The sequence below is a fragment of the Hemicordylus capensis genome, chromosome 1 (genome assembly GCF_027244095.1).
Source record: "Hemicordylus capensis ecotype Gifberg chromosome 1, rHemCap1.1.pri, whole genome shotgun sequence".
NCBI classification, from domain to species: domain Eukaryota; kingdom Metazoa; phylum Chordata; class Lepidosauria; order Squamata; family Cordylidae; genus Hemicordylus; species Hemicordylus capensis.
In genome coordinates, this window is record NC_069657.1 from 393,747,617 (window position 1) to 393,768,371 (window position 20,755).

The following is a 20,755-nucleotide window of genomic DNA, read 5'->3' on the forward strand; positions in this document are numbered from 1 at the left end:
GATAACAGGGGCTTGTTCCAGGCTTCCCCGCATACTTCCCATTAAAACTCCTATGTCCTGTTTGCTATCCTTGTTTGCTATGTTCTCGGGCCTTCACCTCTTATGTAGATTGTAGGCTTCCAACTGAGACACGGGATGTGGGTCAAAGGAATGTGGGGCCTCCCACAACCCTAGCTGACTACACCCCCTCCAGGCAGGGACAAACTAAAACACAGGAATTTGCTAGCCCTGGCAAATAATACACACACAGACTAGGACTTGCCCCTCAAAATCTCCCCTCCTCCTGCTAGTTTGAAGGGGGGGAAGGCTGTTCAATCCTATTGTTAAATAGGATATTTTTCCAATTAACTGTACATAGTATCGCAACCTTAGCCTTCAAAAAAGATCAGATAAGTGATCCTGCTTAGTATCTTTGTGTACATACAGAGTGCCAGACAGAAATTTGTGTCTCATAGTTCTACAATGTAAAAGACACTTTGATTGCATGGCCAAAATTTTTAGATTATTCTCTTAGAAAACACAAAGGCTCTATTGAGTTGCAAATGAATGTGGTTTACTTGTTCATAGCAGTCAGTTAATATGTGTATTTCAAAATGGAAAGCTTGAATTAGCTAAGAGTTAAATCTTTTCTTTTGCTTTGGTGATTTTATAAATGATTTAAATTGCCATGATTTAAATCATTCCACCCAATCTCTTGTTGCACTCAGCAAATTACAGTTCCTGATATAGGTTGAGGCACAAAGCAATAAAGTACTATCTGGCATAGCATCAATTAGACTTGTAGTACAGATTGTTTTGTCCTGCTCAAAGTACAGAGACATGCCTTCTGTTTTTATTTAAGTTTTTTGAAAGACAAAAATTAGACATAGGCACGAATTTCATTTTGTTTCAAATACCATTGCAGTGAATGTGTTTCTTTTGTCTACCAGTCTGAATCCAAAGGCAGGTGAGATTAACACAGTCGTGGAATATACCTCAGCAGTCTCTTGTGCAACCTTAGCATGCATTGTTTAATGTTTTCTGGCCTTTCTCCTACCTAATACCATTTTCAAAGTAGGTGGTCTGAGCAATTTCCCTTTGGAGTTTAATGGACTTCAGTGGTGCTCTTTTCATATAGCATCACAGTGAAAGCAGCAGATACCATTAGCTCATCTGATTTATGGAATACCTTTGATGACCTTTTGGAGGAAAGTCCCATCTAGTTCTCATACTAAATACCAAGCTGGAGCTATGAAGAATTAATGGTGAGGATATGTGGAAGTGACCCCACCCCCCAAGAGACTTAGAAGTTCCAAAATTACCTCTAATTTTAGGGGTGTGTTTTCCTGCAGACATCATACATAACTTTTACTTCTTTGGAAATGCAAAGCCTCTGCTTGGTTCACCTTGGCACCCTTGCAGGGTGTGACCGGCTCTTTTGATATTTGGCGACTTGATCATTGTGTGTGTGTGTGTGTGTGTGTGTGTGTGTGTGTGTGTGTGTGTGTGTGTGTGTGATGTTCACCATTGTAATAGTTCACCATAGCATATAGGAATGTGCACGGAACTGGTCCAGAGCCATGTTAGAGGCCTCCGAACCAGTTTGGAATTGGGCGGTCTAGCGGGGTGTGTGTGTCTAGCTTTAAGGGCGGGGGGGTAGTACTTTCCCCTCCCGTCGCTTTTCCCCCTCCGGTGCTCCACTTCTGTGCAAAGTTTTAGGGGCGGCAGCATTCCTCCCTGCTGCCCCTGCCCCCATCATTGGCTGGAAAAAGGGGAAGGTGCCTCCAAGCATGCGCCCATTGCAGCGCGCGCCGCACAGGTCACGCGTTGCATGCGCGCACAATGTGTGACGTGTGCGACACGCGCACGGTGGCCTTGGGCATGCACGCGCTGCAATGGGTGCATGCGTAGAGGCACCTTCCCCTTTTTCCGGCCAACGATGGTGGCAGGGAGGAACGCTGCCACCCCTAAAGCTTTGCTCAGAAGTGGAGCGCCGGAGGAGAAAAAGCGGCGGGAGGGGTAAATGCTACCCCCCCGCCCTTAAAGCTAGAGACCCCCCAGTGCTGGACGGCGCCTCCAGGGTTCCGTGCACATCCCTAGTAGCACACAGCTTCATACACTCTTACTTGTTAAAACAAATGTCTCTCTCTCTCTCTCTCTCTCAATATCTCTCTCTCTCACGCGCACACACACCCTGATATGGGAATACATTCCTGATGACTCCTTGTTCTTGATCCTGGGTTATTGACTTGTTACAGATTTTTATTACTTCAATCTCAGAAGCTTTTTAAAATTTTGGAGACTTGTAGTGGGGAAAATGTGCAAGGCTTTTAATTTTGTAACTCTTTATGGAAAAATAAAATATGAGATTGCATGTACATTTAAGTGAAAAAGGAAGTACTTTAGGGACCTATCTGTCTAAACACATGTGTCCTGCCTAGTAAATTGCTATGGGATGACATTTTACCCTTTTGTAAAGCAATTCTGTAATGTATTCTAGGCAGTTTCCACTATCATTCCTATTGCATCTACATCCCACCCATTAACAAAATATCATTGTACTGTTGTGTCCTCTGTCTTATAATCTTGTTTCATTTCAGTGGGAGAGAGCCAGAATATTTCAATATTTTAAACTCTAGTGAATTTTTGAAAATCTGCTTAGGACTTTGTCCTGAGTGGCTTGATTAGAGAACTTCTGGTGTTGACAGGTTATGTGGAATACTTCCTTAGGGATCTTGTGTCTAAAGTGGATGGTTTAAAATAATATTTCAGAATGACAGCAGTGTAACATCAGCAGAGGAGATACCATACAGCTTATTTTCTGGGGGAATTGAGGGTTTTTCTAATTGAAAAAGTAAATTGTGTTTTCTATCTGAGCAGCAGGCCAAAATATTGATTTAGTGGCAGACCCAGAGCAGCTCTAAAAAGCCTGAGTAAACAAGGTTGTCTTCAGTTTTCACTGGTATACAGACAGCAATGGAGCCAAAAATACCTGCCAGGTGGGGAGAGAGTTCCATAACATGGCAGTAACCACGAAAAAGACTTGTTCCTATGTTACCACCAAACCCATCTCTAAGGGTATAGGAACATGAAGAGTAGCCTCCTTGTGTGATCTAAGGGGTAGGGATGTGCACAGAACTGGCGATGGCTGATTCGGCGGCGGGGGTTTTTTTTACCTTTTTAAGAAGCAGGGAGGGTGCTCTTAAACACACACACCACTGCTGCATTTCTCCACCAGCACTGTGATTAAAAACGGACCCACGGGGCGGCACCGTACCTCCTTACCGCCCCCATGCATGTCAGACACCAGGCACTTCTGGTCCGACGTGCATGGGGGAGGCAAGGAGGTACGCTTCTGCCCTGCGGGACCATTTTTAATCACAGTACCGGTGGGGAAAATGCAGGGGAGGGGGTAAGAGCACCCTCCCTGCTCCTTAAAGGTCACCCCACCGCCGTCGAACCAGCTGAACTGCCGGACTTCAAACTGGTTCAGAGGTCCATCAAAGGGCCTCCGAACCATTTCGTGTACATCCCTACTAATGGAGCAGGCAAATTCATTTGTGGCTTTGTGTGTGAAATGCAATTACTGTTGCTGGTTATTTTTCCTGGGATACAATTTTGCATCCTGCATAAATAGAGAGCAGAGTTCTAAGCAGCTCTCAGCAAAGAGAAAGGCCTTTTCAGTGGTGGCACCATGCTGTAAAGCTTCCTCACTATGGAGAATTGGCAGGCAAGATCCCTTCCCTGGCAGAAGGGAAGATAATTTCAGGGAGTGATCTGTTCTAATTTTGTATCATTTTAGTTAGGTGCCATTTTTAATTGTAATTACTAATTATCAACTGTTCGATATTATTGTTGGTGAAGGCTTTTACTAATTAAATGAAACTGTGCCATCAGAATGTTCCTTAAATCTCATTTTCTGGAGTAATATACTATTGATCTCTATAGGGATCCATGGTTGCTCGCAACTGGGGTCTTCTGCACCTGCTCAGGAGGCCTGCAGAAGAATCTATAGCTCCGTATAGGTGCACTCCGGCCTTTTAAGGTGTAGTGATATCAGAGCCATCCAGCTGTAGAGTGCCTCACTCTGTTCTTTCTTGTCCGCTGCTTGTGCTGCCTTGGGAAAGATCTGCTCCTGTTTCCTCGTTCCTGTGATAAAGTGAATATTTAGACTCTTTTTTTGCAGTTTTAACTTAGACTGTTTTTTCTGATGGTTCTCTATCTGATCTCCTGCACTTTGACCTGGACCGTCTTTTCGACAATTCTGTTTTCTCTATTTGGATATTTAACTCGGACTGTGTTTGACTATTCTTTGGATTGTGTGTTATGGACTTGGCTTTTTCTCTCTGAGCTGGTTGATCTCAGAAAGTTTCTAGACTTGGCTATGTCTATTGCTAAAAGTTTTAAAAGGTATACTATGCCCTCTTCCAACGGCCATAATGACTGCCTCATATGCTTAGGAGATAGCCACAATACAAGTGCCTGCAAGGTCTATTTGTCTTTCAAGAAAAAGACCCGTTTGAGCAGGGAATTACGGCTGAAAGCCTTTTTATATGGGACCCTGAGGCTGAGCCTACTATCGCCGCTGAAAATGGTGGCATCTAGCTTCTCAGTGCTGTCAGCACCTGCCTCAGCACCAACCATCTCAGCTAACCCCACCTCATGCACCCTACTATTCCAGAACCTTCTGGTCCTTTGGCTCCTGTGATACCTCTTGTGCCGTCACATCCTGAAGGGTCTCGCCCCAAAACTCCATTACTTGAGGACCCTGAAATGGATGGAGAGTCCTCCTGTGCATCTGACCCCGACTCTGATGTTTCAGAAGTCCCACCACGTACCTCGCCAGATGATAATGTGGCTGCCAAGCCGTCTAATTCTCCAACAGAGAAGACTAAATCTTACTGTGTGCAAATACAGGAGATGGCAAAGGCCCTAGGCCTGGAGGTGCCACCTCCTGAGGATACGATCAAAGATCCTGTTTATAGCTTTCTGACTTCTACATCTGTAGCTCACCCTATGGCATTGCCTATGCTTCCAGCCCTAGTCGCTGCTTCTAAAGCTGCTTGGTCTGCCCCACTGACATCCACTCTTCCTTGTAAAAAGATGGAGAGTCTGTATCAGGTCCAAGAGGCTTCTTGCCCATTTGTGTTCAAACACCCAGCACCAAACTCGCTGGTGCACGGCATGCTGCAAGCAAAGTCCACACAGAAACATTCAACACCAATGGATAAGGAGGGCCAGAAATTGGACTCTATGGCAAGAAGGTTCTACTCCTCGGCTTGCCTTTCCTTTCCCTCTGGGACACATTGAAAGAGGACGTTGCTGATGTTCCTGAGCCCTTTAAGGCCAAATTCCTATCGACACTCTCCAAGTCTGCTAATCTTACCAGACAGCATCTGAGTACAGCTAAATACCTGATAGAAGTGGAATCCAAAGTGCTGGCTGGGTCCACTGCTCTCCATTGCCATGCCTGGCTCAGGTCCACCCCTTTGGAGCTGGGTATAAAAGATAAAATTGAAAATCTGCCTTTCGGTGGTGAAGGACTATTCTCTAAAGATACGGATGAGATGATGGAGAAACGGAAAAAGTCTAGATATATTGCTAAGACTTTCACTCAGTCTCAAACCTCATCTTTCCAGCATAGATGCTGCCCTAATTACAAGCAGCGACACCAACCCCAGCCTTCCCAGGACAGGGGAAATTGTAGACATGCGTCTAGACAGTACACTAGGCACCCACTTCCATCAGCGCCAAAAGGGCCAACAAAAATTGAAGCCTCAGGACCAAACCAAGCAGTCCTTTTAACAATGAAGATCTGGAAGTATCTATACCCATTCCCTCTATCTCCATCCATCTTGTCCCCTCTCTCCCTTACTGGCATCAAGTGACATCAGACACCTGGGTGTTGTGCATAGTGGCCAGCGGCTATGCTATTGAATTTGACTCTCTACACGCCTATGCAGGCATAAAATACACCCACTCAACTCCTATCCTTGAAGAAGAGATTTTATCGCTACTCCAAAAGAATGCCATAGAGCCAGTTCCATCTTCTTCCATGCATTCCAGCTGCTATTGCAGATACTTCCAGGTTCCTAAGCATGATGGCGGGATCCGCCCCATCCTGGACTTAATTGAAAAGTTTGTCAAAACTTCGAAGTTCCACATGATCTCCCTGCAGTCCATTCTTCCATTGTTGTGGGAAGAGGAGTGGTTTGTGTCCCTGGACCTAAAGGACGTCTACTTCCACATCTCCATAAGGCCTCAGCATCGGCATTTCCTATATTTCTGCCTGGGCACAAGGGCGTACTAGTACAAGGTGCTCCCACTTGGCCTTTGTGCTGCCCCTAGAGTTTTCACTAAGTGCATGGTGGCCGTCAGTGCCTACCTGCGTGTACAGGGCATTCCTGTGTTTCTCTTTTTGGATGACTGGCTTATCATGGCTAGAAAGAAGTCTAACCTGTTGTTCAACCTACAACTTACCATATCTCTCCTGGCAGATATGGGGCTCAGTGTCAACCTGAAGAAATCTGCCTTAAACCCCAGAGTGCAATTCAGTACATTGGTGTGATCCTGGATTCCAACCAGATGTATGCATACTTACCTGTAGAATGCACCCAGGCCATTTTCTCCATGGTGATCACTTTCCAGTCTTCCCCCAAGCAACGGGCTGGGTCCATCCAGTGTCTGCTGGGCCTCATGGCTTCGTATACCAGGATTGTGGTGAACACATGCTTGAAGATGTGGAGACTACAACTCTGGCTGCTGTCTGTCTTCTGGCTGAACTAGACAGTCAAAACACAAGTGGCTAATTGTGTAGGAGAATGCCTTGCAAGACCTGCTCTGGTGATCCCTGTCTGGTTCCCTTTCGTAAGGGGTTCACTTTCAGGAATGGAATCCTACAGTATCAGTCACTACCAATGCTTCCATGCAGAATTGGGGTGCTCACTGTGGTTTGCTCTGGACACAGGGCCTTTGGAACTCCCCAGCAGCAGGAGCGCCATATTAGGTTTTTGGAACTCCTCACAGTTTTCCTTGCTTTCAAGGCATTCCTACCTGTCATCTAGGGCCAAGTGGTTCAGGTCCATATCGATAATACTACAGCTATCGCCTGCTTGAACCATTGGGGGGCACTGTATCCAAATCCTTGAACAACCTTGCATTGCAATTGTGGGAATGGTGCCTGAGACTTGATATCCTACCCATGGCTATACATATTAAGGGGGAGGATAATATTTTGGCTGACTCCCTTCGCCGGAATCTCTTTTTCTAAGCTCTATGAGTGTGAACTGAATGACGCTGTGATTGACTCCTCTGGTGTCCCTAAGGTTGACTTATTTGCCACTGTCCTCTGTTCTGTTCTAGGGAGGGCATCAGCCCGAACTCCCTAGGGGTTGCCTTCCAGCTACAATAAAAGGACAAGCTGTATTACCTTTCTCCTCCCCCCTTTTCGCTAGTGTCCAGAGTGGTGGGGAAAGATACCACAAGAGCACATGCAGTGCATCCTGGTCTTTCCCTGGTGGCTCAGACAACTCTGGTTCCTGACTCTCCTTCAGTTATGCAAGAACTCTTACCTTCAACTTCTTCCTCAATGGGACCTCCTCACGAGAGACAGGGGTCTGGTCCACTGTTTCCTCTAAGACATGCGCACACTCGCAAGTTTTTCAATGTCTGCTCAGTTCATTTTCGATCCCACTCAGGTTGAATCAGGAAGGCCCCATTCTGAATGCAGGTGCGCACACACTGCCTTGATACTGCCACCCAGAACAAAACTCATTCTGCACAGAGATGAAAATTAGAGGGACCACTAGTCTGGTCCTACACAATGCCCTTCTGACCCCCTCGTTAACAGTGTGGAGGCTGAACCTTTTGACAAGATCCCGTTAAATGAGAGAAAGGCCTCTACAAGACAGGAAATTATGTGCAAATGGAAGCATTTCACATCCTATGTGTCTGCTAAGGGCTTTGGCCTTCTGCATGTTTCAATCTGCCAAATACTCCTCTACCTTGCCTCTCTCAAGGGATTGGGTCACTCCAACATCTCCCTTAAGGTCCACCTCGTTGCCAACTCGGCTCGCCACCCAGGCTTGGCTAGCAGGTCAGTATTTGTTCACCCTGACTCTAAGGGCTTTTTGAAAGAAGTTAACAACCTGTAACCCCACCACCATACACCCAGTGCAGGCTTGGAGTCTCTCACTTGTGTTGTCTGCGCTTACAGAGGCCCCCTTCAAACTCCTGTTATCAGTCTCCATGAAACTGCTGTCCCTAAAGACTACCTTCCTTGCAGCCATCACGCCTGCACAACATGTAAGTGAACTCACTGCTCTAAGGTCTGATTCCCTATATACTAAATTTTACCCGGACAAGGTGGTTCTGCGTCTGAATCCTGCTTTACACCCTAAGATGTTTTCAGGCTTTCATATCAATCAGGACATTGTTGCCTATGTTCTTCTGTGACCTAACTACACCTCTCAAGCGTTCTATGCACACCCTAGATGTCTGCAGGTGTCTCCTTTATTTCCTGGGTCATACAAAGGCATTCAAGCATTCTAACAAGCTGTTCATCTCCTATGCAGGAGCTAGTAAAGGTTTCACCATTTCTAAACAAAGATTGTCCAATTGGCTGCTGCAACTGATTTTCTTTTGTTATGAGAACCAAGGCATTGAGCCGCCCTCTAAAATACCACATAGTGGTATACCACATAGTAAAATACCACATAGTGGCACATTCTACTAGGTCCATGGCTACCTCAGCTGCCCACATGCTGGGCATCGGTATGAAGGACCCTTGCAGGACTGCCACCTGGTCCTCGGACTTGCCCTTTGCCCATCACTACACTGTGGACTTGCGTTTGGCTTCAGAGGCCAATTTTAGTCAGGCGGTCCTGAAGAAAGTACTGTAACCGCAAGTACCCACCTCCTCTTTACGGGAGGTAATCACTCACCCAGATGTGAGAGACCATGGATCTCTACGGAGATAAACAGGTTGCTTACCTGTAACTTACAATCTCTGTGGGGATACATGGCCACTCACAACACCCACCCGGCCGTTTCCTCTGTTAGCTTGACATGAACTGTTTAGTTACCTATGCTGCTGTGGCTTGTCTGCTGTCTTCTCTATCTCTGAATGTCATCAGTCCTTTTGCAGTGGCCAATTCAGGAACCAAAGAGGGAGGCCCTCTACAGCTGGCTTTGTAGGCTCCGATATCACTACGCCTTAAAGGGCCAGAGAGCGCCTATATGGAGCTATAGATTCTTCCACGGGCCTCCTGCGCAGGCGCAGAAGATCCCGGTTGTGAGTGACCATCCCCACAGAGATCGTAAGTTAAAGGTAAGCAACCTGTTTTTCTGTTGCCCATTTTAAATAAAGCTTCTGGAATAGGCCGCCATGCTAGATGGAAGATTTGCTGGACTACTAATATTAAAATGTAAAAAGAGAGAGAACAACAGAACATCTCCACTGAATAGCAAAGCGACTTTATATAGGCACACTGTACAAATTTTGAGTGAGCATGTAGATTAAATTGCTGTTGCTCAGAGACATGGACTTCATTCTTTAGGTCAGTCAGTCTGGCACCTTTCATAATTACCAATTTGCTGCTTAAAATTATCTTCCCTGGATAGTATTTGCATTAAATTCAAATCGGGAGACTTGTAGCCCTGAGTCAGCCAGTGAAATTAAGCTGTGTTTTACCCAGACACATGTGCAACGCTTGTTTTACTTCTCTTTGCATTGTTGGGAAGATAAAAGGCTAGCATCTACAAGGGAGTGTTTTCTCCATTTCTTGGCATTTGCAACTATCTGTTGCTCCTGGTAGGCCTCTCTGGTTTTGTATTCATTTATAGCAAGGGAAGCCTTTCATCTTCTCATGGTTTAATGTTTAGTAATCTATATCAGCAGACAAGGTGAAATAATACAGTTGCTACTTGGGTTAGAAAAAGGCATTGTTTTGCTTTGAACGAGCAATCGTCTGCTATAGCATTATTTTCAGAAAGCTGTTTCTAGTTACACAGACTAAACATCTTATCTGAGGAGCCAGATAATGTTGCTATTAATTTATGGTTAAGCTCTCTAAATCCAAGGAAATGCCTTGTGTGTTTCAACAGCATTACAATATTCACTACAGCAAAGTACTAGCTTGCTTGCCTAAAACTGTTGGACAGCTGGTAATGTTTGTTTTTTTAATTGCATTTTCTTGCTTTACGACCTATAACAAAACCTTCTACTTTGTTTATACATGTTTCTGCATAATAGCTACACATGTAGAACATGACAGAGGCAGGAACAGACATTATACATAATTTGGAGTTTTTTATTTTTAATTCTTGCTCCAAAAGGATCTCTCCAGACTGGGTGGGTGGGCGAAAAAATGGCAAATGCGGTTCAGTGTTGGCAAGTGTAAAGTGATGCACATTGGGACGAAAAGCCTCAACTTCAAGTATACGCTGATGGGATCTGAGCTGTTGGTGAGGAGAGGGTCACCAGAAGAAAGATCTTGGGGTTGTGGTGGACAGCTCATTGAAAGTGTCGACTCAATGTGTGGCAGCTGTGAAAAAGGCCAATGTCATGCTAGGGATCATTAGGAAGGGGATTGAAAATAAAATGGCTAATATTATAATGCCCTTATACAAAACTATGGTGCGGCACACCTGGAGTACTGTGTAGAATTCTGGTCACCACATCTCAAAAAGGACATTGTAGAAGTGGAAAAGGTGCAGAAGAGGGCAACCAAGATGATATGGGGCCTAGAGCACCTTTCTTATGAGGTAAGGCTACATTACCTGGAGCTATTTAGTTTAGAAAAAAGATGACTACAGGGAGATATGATAGAGGTCTATAACATCATACATGGTGTGGAAGAAGTGGATAGAGAGAAATTCTTCTCCCTCTCACATAACACTAGAACCAGGGGTCATCCCATGAAATTGATTGCCAGGAAATTTAGGCCCAACAAACAGAAGTACTTTTTCACACAACGCATAATCAACTTGTGGAATTTTCTGCCACAAGATGTGGTGATAACCAACAACCTGGATGGCTTTAAGAGGGGTTTGTATAACTTCATGGAGGAGAGGTCTATCAACGGCTACTAGTTGGAAGGCTCTAGGCCACCTCCAGCCTCAAAGGCAGGATGCCTCTGAGTACCAGTTGCAGGGGAGTAACATCAGGAGAGAGGGCATGCCATCAACTCCTGCTTGTGGCTTCCAGCGGCATCTGGTGGGCCACTGTGTGAAATAGGATACTGGACTAGATGGGCCTTGGGCCTGATCCAGCAGGGCTGTTATGTTATTAAACATAGAAAATAATGTAGTTTAGGCAGGGACCTATGCACTGTAAGAAAAAAGCCTGAAACTACTACCAGGTGGAGCCAAGAAAAGATGGAATAGGGCCATCCCCAAATGTGGAGTCGGAACTCTCACCACCTAGTCATCCTCTGAGGCAATGTTTATTCCCTGCTGACCAAGGAAAAATTCCATGATTCATATTGTTCCTTGGATCTCTTAAGGAAATTTCCTTGAGAAATTCATATATTTGAGTTTATTCTATTGTTCTTTCTCATCATGCTTATTCTCATAAGCTTGTGTTGAGTTTAACAAACACAAGTCACCACCTGTGTCTAAAAAGTATGGGCAGCATGCAGACTTGTTATGAGTAATCGCCACTGAAATCAATGAGACCAATTAGTCAAGACTAACCTGAAGTCCCATTAGTTTCAGTGGAACTTCATCTTGACTGTCTTGGCTTGGATGCTGCCCTGTGTATTTTTCCAAACTGTTTTGAACTCCCTTCCCCCCCACACATTCTATCTTCTGCACCACCTAACCAAACATTAACCTTATCCGTTTGGTTTATGAGTTTGTGGAAATCATTACATGCAGCCATGTTCATAAAGTATATATGTAAGGATTGGGGATAGAATGTAAGATGGAGTGATGCTAACTATTGTACCTCTATTTAGACTTTATGAAAAAGCTCCTGTACATTATTACAGCATCAAAGTAGGGTCAGGAAGTCCCGCCCTAGTGTGTCTCACACACTTGTGCTCTTCATGTTTACAGTGGCGTTCATCTCAACAGGCAAACACTGTAACCATGATGGCTGGTGTTTCCATGATTGGCAGCCTGGGGTGTTCATTAGGGCTGCAATCCTGGGGTGTTCAATAGGGCTGAATTCATAATTTTATTTGAATTCTCAAATCCTGGGAATTAAGCACAGGAAGGGGGTGAGTAATGTGCGGGGGCAGGACTTCCAGACCTGCTTTTGACACTCTGATCGTGTAGAGCATCTCTTTTAGTTAATGTCTGAATATGTCTTGGTTCACAAGAAACCTCCTTTTATCACCTTGTAATGTTCCCAGCTTCAGTCCCATTTATTCATCCATGAAATTCAGCTTGGGAATGAGGTTGGCTTGGGCTTTCACTGATGCTATATATGATTAAATAAGGAGCCAAAATAGGTTCTGCTTATATAGAGGGTTGGGAGAGACCCATTCAGGTTGTTCTGTACAGACCATGTCCCTCCCCAGTTTGAGAATATAAGATTTGGGTACCGTACAAACTAGGAGTTTATTATCTCTGGTGTAACCCTCTGATGTATGTAAATGGCCTATCTTCCACACTCCCCAACACTCCCCATACTGTTAAATCCATGCAGTGTTTCGGAAACTGATGATCCAATAGATGCCACTGGTTCAGCTAATTAGAGGAGGCCCTTAAAGTCTTGTTCACAGTGACTCTGTGATGAAAGTGAATATTGATTCCCATTTTATAGCAGGGAAATTAAATGGAGACCTAGCCACATAAAGGCCATTCCCTTGAGTCTCCAGTTGGACTGGGATTTAACTCTAAAGATCCATGTTCCATACAATCGACACTGATGCATATCATCATCAGTCTGTTGCTACAATAAATCATCACCTATTCTCCCTGATCAAATCATTGTTTATAGTCTAGCAGAAGAAATTTGTAGTGTCTTTACGAGAAGGATTTTGTGAAGTTGCATAGTACACAGACAAGAAGGTTTAAGTTAGATCTGAGAACTTCATGGGTTACTTTTTAAGAGTGTTTATTCCTAAATTTTAATGTTGCATTAATGTTTAGTGATATCTTTTGAAAGTCACCTTTCTATTGTTAGGCATTTTTATTTGAAAGCCTGTTGATGGTGTTCTTGAAATATGCAATGCTGGTGCAGGATCCAAGCAACTGTGCAAACTAGTTCTGGGAGCCCAAGAGGATTTGAGACTTGTTTTTCTTGAACAGCCGTATCACGTGTTGCATGGGAAAGACATTTGAAACTGATGAGAGTTTCAAAAACAGTTTGAGATGGCAAAGGGATCAGCTGTTCAGAGATTCAAAGGTGCCACCAGGATATGCAGAAGCCCTTGGGTGAAGCTAAAATAGCTCTTTAGAACCTACTTTTACTGTTGGATATTAAGATTAGCCGCCTATATAGCTGTCTAGTTTCAGAGTGCGTACAAGTAGCACACAAACCAAATCTTAGTTTAAGACTGCAGTCCTAAACTCACTTACCTCAGAGTAAGCCCCATTAAATGCATTGTAAGTAAACATGAATGGGATTGTGCTATTAGTCTTCAGTGCTAAGTATACTCAGATATAACTTCCACTGACATTGGATCGATTTACCAGCACATAAAGTACATCTGTGGTGCTGCTGGCAATCACAATGTCAATTTTTTGTTTGGGTGAAAAGTTGATTGAAATATATGCTCTTTTTCCTCAGGATGTCGGTACTGAACCCTGAGAAGTTGTGATGTGACAGCTGTTTCAATGAAAATTTGTCTCTTTTTATCACTTGGAAATTACTGTAGTATGCTTGTGCCTGTAATCTCACACTTCAGAAATGCTGAAAGAGTCCATAGCAGAAACGGAATGTCCTGTAAGGAACGCCAGTGTTGAGAAGTCCATATATAAGATTGTAGGCAGTAGCCACAGGGTTGCAAAGTTAAGAAGGCATTTGCCTAACAATGTGATCCATGGAAAGCTGAATATAGGGTGGATGTTCTTTCTCCATGTAATTAATATTCTCTAACCAAAAACTGAAATAAATTGTATAGTTTTAGATTGTTTTTGATTGCTGATGTAAACATTTAAAATGTTGAGTCCATTAGTGAGTGGCTTATGTAACAGACTATGGAGGTCTCTGTTCCTTTTAGTACCTCATGCTATAGCACAAGCTGAGGCTTGTGCTGTGACCCCTGAGGCCCCACGTTTCTCAGCTCTGACTGTCTTATGGTATCTGAGGTGGCTGCTTATTGCACATTATTATCTGTGGTGGTTTGTCATTTATCATAGTCTCTTTAATAACACGGTGCTGTTATACTTCTTTCACTGCTAGACAGTTAAATAGGCTGCAGTCTGTACACAGAGAGTAAGTCCTATTGATCTCAGTGGGACTTGCTTCTGAGTAGACATGCAAAAGATCACAAGCTTTGGCAGCGTCTTACATTTCTTATAACAGTCCATTTTGCATTTTCAGGCTCTTGCAGACCAATTTGAAGATAAGAAAACTTCAGTTTGTGAGCGTATGAAACTTTTTTACAGTTGCCAGGTTCCTCCACACTGGGCTATACAGGTACAAAATTACAGTGATTTATAGCATTGCTTTTGATTCATTTTGTAAAAGTTCCAAGTTCAGATGCTTCAGTGGGAAAAGTATGCTTCCCTTGTAGCATGAATGACACAGAGCATTTATTTCAGTAATCAAAGGTCCCAAACCCTGCATGCCTCCAGTTTCTCCTGTCGTATTATCCTTATATCAGCTAATCAGAACTAGTTTTTTAAGAAGAGTACTTTAAAGTACACATTTATTTTAACAAATTTTCAAAGAAGCATGATCCAGAAATGATTTCCAACTCTATATTTAAAATATGATCTAAAGGTTACAAACACAACCACAAATGTAGAGGTTTAAAATTTAGGTTAATTGTCAAGATCCTGTAACCAAGATGTTACTTCATTTTCCAATGTGTTTTTCTTTCCTTGACACAGTAGAAGCCATTTTTACCAATGGTTTTTTTTTTTTTCCTTTTCCTTTTTAAATCTTTCAAAAACCTTTCCAGTTCACAAAGCCCAATATGGTTTTCATTTCTTGTTCTCTAACTTTTCAGGCCAAACCAGTTTTCTGAGTCTTAGTGAGAAATACACTGGTGATTTATTATTGACGGTGGTTGCGCTATTATCTGAAGTAGCACAGTCATTTCATACATTTTTCTGATTATCAACCAAGAAACTATTAATATAAATCATATATATGACTAGTGGCTGTTGAAGTATTCCTTTCCAGTCCTGCCCTTCTATGGAATGCAAGCTCACCTGAGGCCATGAGTGCCTGTCTTTTTGTTCACTATAGCCTCCCAGAAGCCCTTATAACAGGAAGAGACCACAAGTGAGCTTGCCAGCAACTTCTGTTTAGAGATCCTTGGCTGTATTCCAAATTGCTTATCCAATCTTTTGTTCCTGTTGTCTCTTGAATCCTATCTTGTCACTTTGCCTGTTTGCCCTTAACTTTTCCCTGATTGTGATTTAGAACCTGGGTCAACTGTGTTGCTTCTGAGTGTTGTGCATTAATGCAGGTCAGCTAGTAATAGTCTGTCTGTCTGTCTGTCTGTCTCTCTCTCTCTATATATATATATATAAAGAATTCTCGTAAACATACCCGTTGCGAATCTCATGCGTGGCAACTCCTGTGAGAGAGCTGCCAATTAGTGGTGGGGATGGGTGGCCCAGCCGGTCGAGGAGAAGCGGTAGCTGCCGGGCTAGCCGAGGAGAAGTGGCTGCTGCTGGGCCAGCTGGTGGGCCCAGGGGAGGCAGCTGCTGAGGGGAAACAAGGGGTGCAGATGCTCTGCACCAAGTTAGCTTGTTTAAATGAAAATAGCTGACCTTTTGGAGGGCATCATGTTGACATAATCACCACCAGCAGTCAGTTGTATGGGTCACATGTCATGGAAAACCATGATTTTGGTTTTGCACAACATTCATAAGCCTTGGTTTTGCATACTAGGAACATGGAAAGCTGCCTTTATACAGAGTCAGACTATTGGTCCATCAGACTATTGGTCCATACTGTCTACACAGACTTGCTGCAGCTTCTCCAAGGCTGCAGGCAGGAGTTTCTCTCAGCCCTATCTTGGAGAAGCCAGGGAGGGAACTTGGAACCTTCTGCATGCAAACATGCAGGTGGTCTTCCCAGAGCAGCTCCTTCCCCTTAGGGGAATATCTTACAGTGCTCACACATGTAGTTTCCCATTCAAATCTAACCAGGGTGGACCCTGCTTAGCAAAGAGGACAATTCATGCATGTTTCTGCGAGACCAATTCTCTCTACTGTCCCCTCTCCTTTTGTACATTTTTGGTCCTCTGACTTGTTCTAAAGCAGGATCAGAAATTTAAACCTTTCTCTTTTTGCACATAAAGAGATGAGGGACTCAAATACACAAACTCCACACTTGTTAGCATCACATGTAACCAAGATTAAAATATGGTTCCCTGTGATGTCTGAACCAGGCCAATGTTATACTTTAACCCAAGCTGCCTCTGTTCTAATCACAATGAATGTATTTAAAAGTGCATGGAGAAACTTTCATATTGTACTTTAAAAATGTAAATGTGTACTTAAGTAAATTATCTCAATAATGCCAACATAGGAATTTATAAATATTACGGTTTTATGAAATACTTTCTTGTAAACTGAACTTTTTTGGTCCAATATTATTTTCCCCCCTCTAAAGACTAGTTCACATATGCATATTCATCATTTGAATTGCATGTGTAATTGAGCAATCACAGATCAAACATTACTGATTGAACTTTTAAGTACTCAGTCCCCTTTTTTAAATTGTTGTGAGCTCCTTGGAAATAGAACTATTGGGGAAAACATTGTAAGCCACTCTAAGCCTATATGAGAGAGCAGGTTATAAATCAAATAAATAAATTAAATATCCCCACAACCATAATGTTTTCTAGTTTTCAGTTCCTGCATTCAACTTGATGAATCATCAAGTGTTGATTCATTGAGATGTACATGCCTATGTGAACTGGTCCTTAGTGAAGAAATAATATATTTAATGGGAAAAACTACTTAAGTAGCATGCTGTAAGGAATTAACAATACAGGAGGACTTCAGTATCCGCAGATTCGTTATGCATGATCCACGGTAAGACACCCAATCTCGGTGTACTTGGGGGGGAAAGGGAAGGAAACATGTCGACCTCGCGTACCCGCAGCTCAGGGGTGGTTGGAAATGACTGCGGAGGTAATTTACAGCTGCCATTTTGTGTTTCAGAGCCTCAAAATGGCTCCGTTTTAAAAGTAAGAAAGAATGGCTATTTTCAGCCAATTTGGGGGCATTCCAGGGCACAGCACAACTCATGGGGAGCAGCTAAGTATGGTAGGCTGTTTCCCCCATGACCGGGAACCTAGCCGCCAATTCCCCATTGCCGCAATGCTTCGATACAGTTTCCATATCTGTGGTTGTGCCATGGAACAGAACCCCCGTGAATATAGAGGTTCTCCTGTACTATAAATAGTACACATTCTCTGCTGCTCTGGGTCCAAGGGCGTCTCACAGACAGGTTATCTTCACCCACATGACTCCAAGGCAGAACCATGCAAATTAGTTAGAGTTTAAGTTCAGGAGGAGGAAGCCCCTGCCCAGTTCTTTTTGTCCTGCAAGGCTCCAGGCAGCTCCTCAGAGCTACAGCTCTGCTGCTTTTACTTTTGTTTTCCATTCAGCTCCTCTTTGTTGTTCTCCTGCCTTTTCCCTCCACCTAGCTGGGCTGCAGCATTGGATGGCAAGACCCCCAGAATACACTGAAGGGCTCTTTTTTTGGCTGGCTTTCACGCTCCACTGCCGCCCGCGACCCCGCTAAGAGCCTGCCGTCACGGGCGTGCTTGCTGCGCCCCACAGAACTCCCGGAGCAGCGGAACACCGCCTATCAGCTGTTTGGTGGCGTTCCAACACAGGCAGGGCCTCAGCCTACAGGTGGGAAAGCGGGCCGGGCAGCACTCCCACCTCCGCGTTCCCCAGCGCTCTCCTGCCGCCCTCGGGCACACCAGAAAGGCCTGAGCACCCAGGGCCCCCTATAGGCCAGAAAAACCTGGGCCTGCCGGCACTGGCATCCATGCAACCAAAAACCTCCAAAAAGGCCTCAACAAAAGCAGCAGGAGCAGTAGAGGGCATGGCGTTGGACCCCGCACCCACTAGGGCACAGCCAGTCCAACGCGTGGTCACCAGGAGCGCATCCTCGACCCAGCAGGAGGTGGTGAGCGTGGCCCAGACAGGGCCCTGTATGTCTTCTGACCTGGGGTACCCTTGGGGTCATCTAGCCCAACCCCGAATAGCCCACCTCCCAGGACTGTAACCGAATTGCCCTCTGATATGACTACCTCCTGGGGTCTGTAGATGGAGAACCTTCTATCCACTGCTTTTAAGTGATATGATGCCTTACAAGCAAAAAACCATAAGCGCTCTAGGCGAGCCTCCCTGGCCTCCCCCAGCACTGACTCTCCCCTTCCAAAACCCAGGCTCCCAGGAAGGCAAAGGAAAAGAGAAAGCATACTAAGAAATCCAAAAGTCCAGGTCCAGATCCAGACAGCAGGATGTTAGCACCCACTCCTCTGATATCTCTGATCAGGGGTCCACTGTGTTGGGGATACCCTTACTCCAACATTAAACCCAGAATACCAACCCAGAATCATATGGAATTCAGGCCTGTGTTTTCCCTCTGAGCACACACAGAGTGTGAAGCCAGGTGTAGTTCACAACAACTGTCCCCGGGCTCAGCCCTCTCAGGGACACGGGAACCTAGCTAGCGGAGCCCCCCAAGGCGTGGCTCAGCTTCAGACCCTTACCTCCCGTGGGGACCCTCCCCACCCACCTGGCATTATAAACCAGGAAGCTCCAGACCATCCTAGGTCTGAGAGGCAGCTCTCTCAGCAGTTTCGTTTTCTCTGTTGCTGTGTTGTTTGCCTTTCCTTACTTAGTCTGTGCTAACCCTAATTATTTTAGGCAAGGACTCCCCAGAGTACTACAAGTGCTGATGGAGTCTAAAACTAGCTGGCCTGCCTGCTCCGCCTCTGTCGCCAGCGACTCCTCCCTGAGCTGTGTTGGCCGGTGAGTTTTTACTCCAGCCGGAGGTCTCTGGAGCACATGGATGCCGCTGTTCAGCCGTGTGGTGGCATCCTGCAGCAGCAGGGAGCACGGCCGATGGGCAGGAAGCGGTCCGAGCAGTGCCTCCAATACCGCTCTCCCCTGACTCCCCTTGCTGGCTAGAACTTGATTTTGAGTACCCGCAACCCCCACTCGCCCAGGCAGGCATGCGGGGTGCGCAGAAGGCCAGGCAGACTCCTCCCCTGCCGGCAATGGTGGCCTCAGGCTCTACGGCCCTTAAGAAGGCACCAACAACTGAATCTGGGGCGACAGCTGAGAATGTGCAGTACCTGCAATCCCCACTCGCCTGGGCGGCCAAACCGGGTGTATTCCTCCCCTGCCGGCAATGGCAGCCTCGGGTTCGAAGGCCCAAAGAAGGCGCCAGCTGCCAGATCACAGGTAGCTATGGAGGGCGTGTGACCAGGAGTCCAGCCTCGATGGCACCGGAGGAACTGGTGAGCTCGGCCCATGCTGGGTCTTTTTTCAGTAGTCTGACCTCCCAATTGTGGGTTCCACAGGGTCATCTAGTCTGACCCAAAATACTCCTGTAGCCCAGGCCTTATGAATTAAAGGGAAATGCGGACCAGGCGGGCCTCTCCCTTCTCTCACAGTGTGGCTTCCAGATTTAGTCGGAGGGAACTCAGTGTTCACTCTTTTGTGGTTTATTTTATTTTATTAGTTATGTTCAACACTCGTGTTCTGCTCTTCTCCAAGGAGCTCAGAGCGGTGTACATGGTCGTTGTTGTCGTCACAACATCCCTGTGAGTTAGGGTTGTTATGTCTGGTCATGGGTCCCCAAGAACCCCAGGGTTACCCCTCATAGTGATATGGGGAACTTGGCCACGGCAACCCACAAGGCCCTTCCCTTCCAACGGCCTTCTAGCTCCATTGGGGACCCCCACTCACCAACTGAACCAATGGGCCAAGAGGACCTAGACCACCTAGGTCTGAGGGCTAATGGCCTGATGCCCAAGTGCCAGTCTCATCTTAGGCTCTCCAGAGACTTCCAGGCGGCGGATCTGGCCCCACTTATGGCCCAAACCATACATGCCTTGAGCCCAGCCCTGCAACCTCTCAGGAGGCCCTGCCAGTGGATAAACAAGTGCACTAATCTTCCCAGGTTCTAAGCAGTCTAGCAAACCCTTCCACCCCTAAACAGTTTGTGGAAGCAGCCAAACTCCTCCCAGCACACCAGATCCTCCACCTAGGAGTGCTGATAGACCCCCAGCTGGACAAACTCTTCCTGCCCTGGGACCGAAGACATACCCTGGAGTCAGGGGTACAAATGGTGCTGAAATCAACTTAGCGCCTCTCATGGACCTGTCCAGATTTCTGGGTCTGATGGTGGCAAACCTACAGTCCGTGCCCTGGGGGCGTTTCCATCTGAGGCCTCTGCAGTGGTTCCTCCCTCCCTTTCAGACAGGCATAGCTATTAAGTCCAACCGATGGGTTGCTATGCCCCAAGAGGTTCGACACGCTCTAAGGTAGTGGCTCACACACACACCCCACATCTTTCGGGGGGGAAGGAGTTCCTCAATCCCCCCCAGGATCATCATGACCATGGATGCCAGCAAGACGGGATGGGGAGCACACTGTTAGCACTGGTCAGTCC

At 45.5% G+C, this 20,755-nt stretch overlaps 1 protein-coding gene across 3 annotated transcripts in view; it reads left to right on the forward strand.

Annotated features, from left to right (window-relative positions):
- TTC27 (tetratricopeptide repeat domain 27) overlaps positions 1-20,755 on the forward strand; it is a 172,485-nt gene that overhangs the window by 97,975 nt on the left and 53,755 nt on the right. For 2 of the 3 annotated variants that reach the window (XM_053303790.1, XM_053303802.1), the window contains exons 11-12: positions 9,125-9,307; positions 14,474-14,569. In XM_053303790.1, the coding sequence (XP_053159765.1) occupies positions 9,125-9,307; positions 14,474-14,569 (279 nt within the window). The remainder of the gene's footprint in view (positions 1-9,124; positions 9,308-14,473; positions 14,570-20,755) is intronic. The other variant, XM_053303794.1, reaches the window with a different exon arrangement.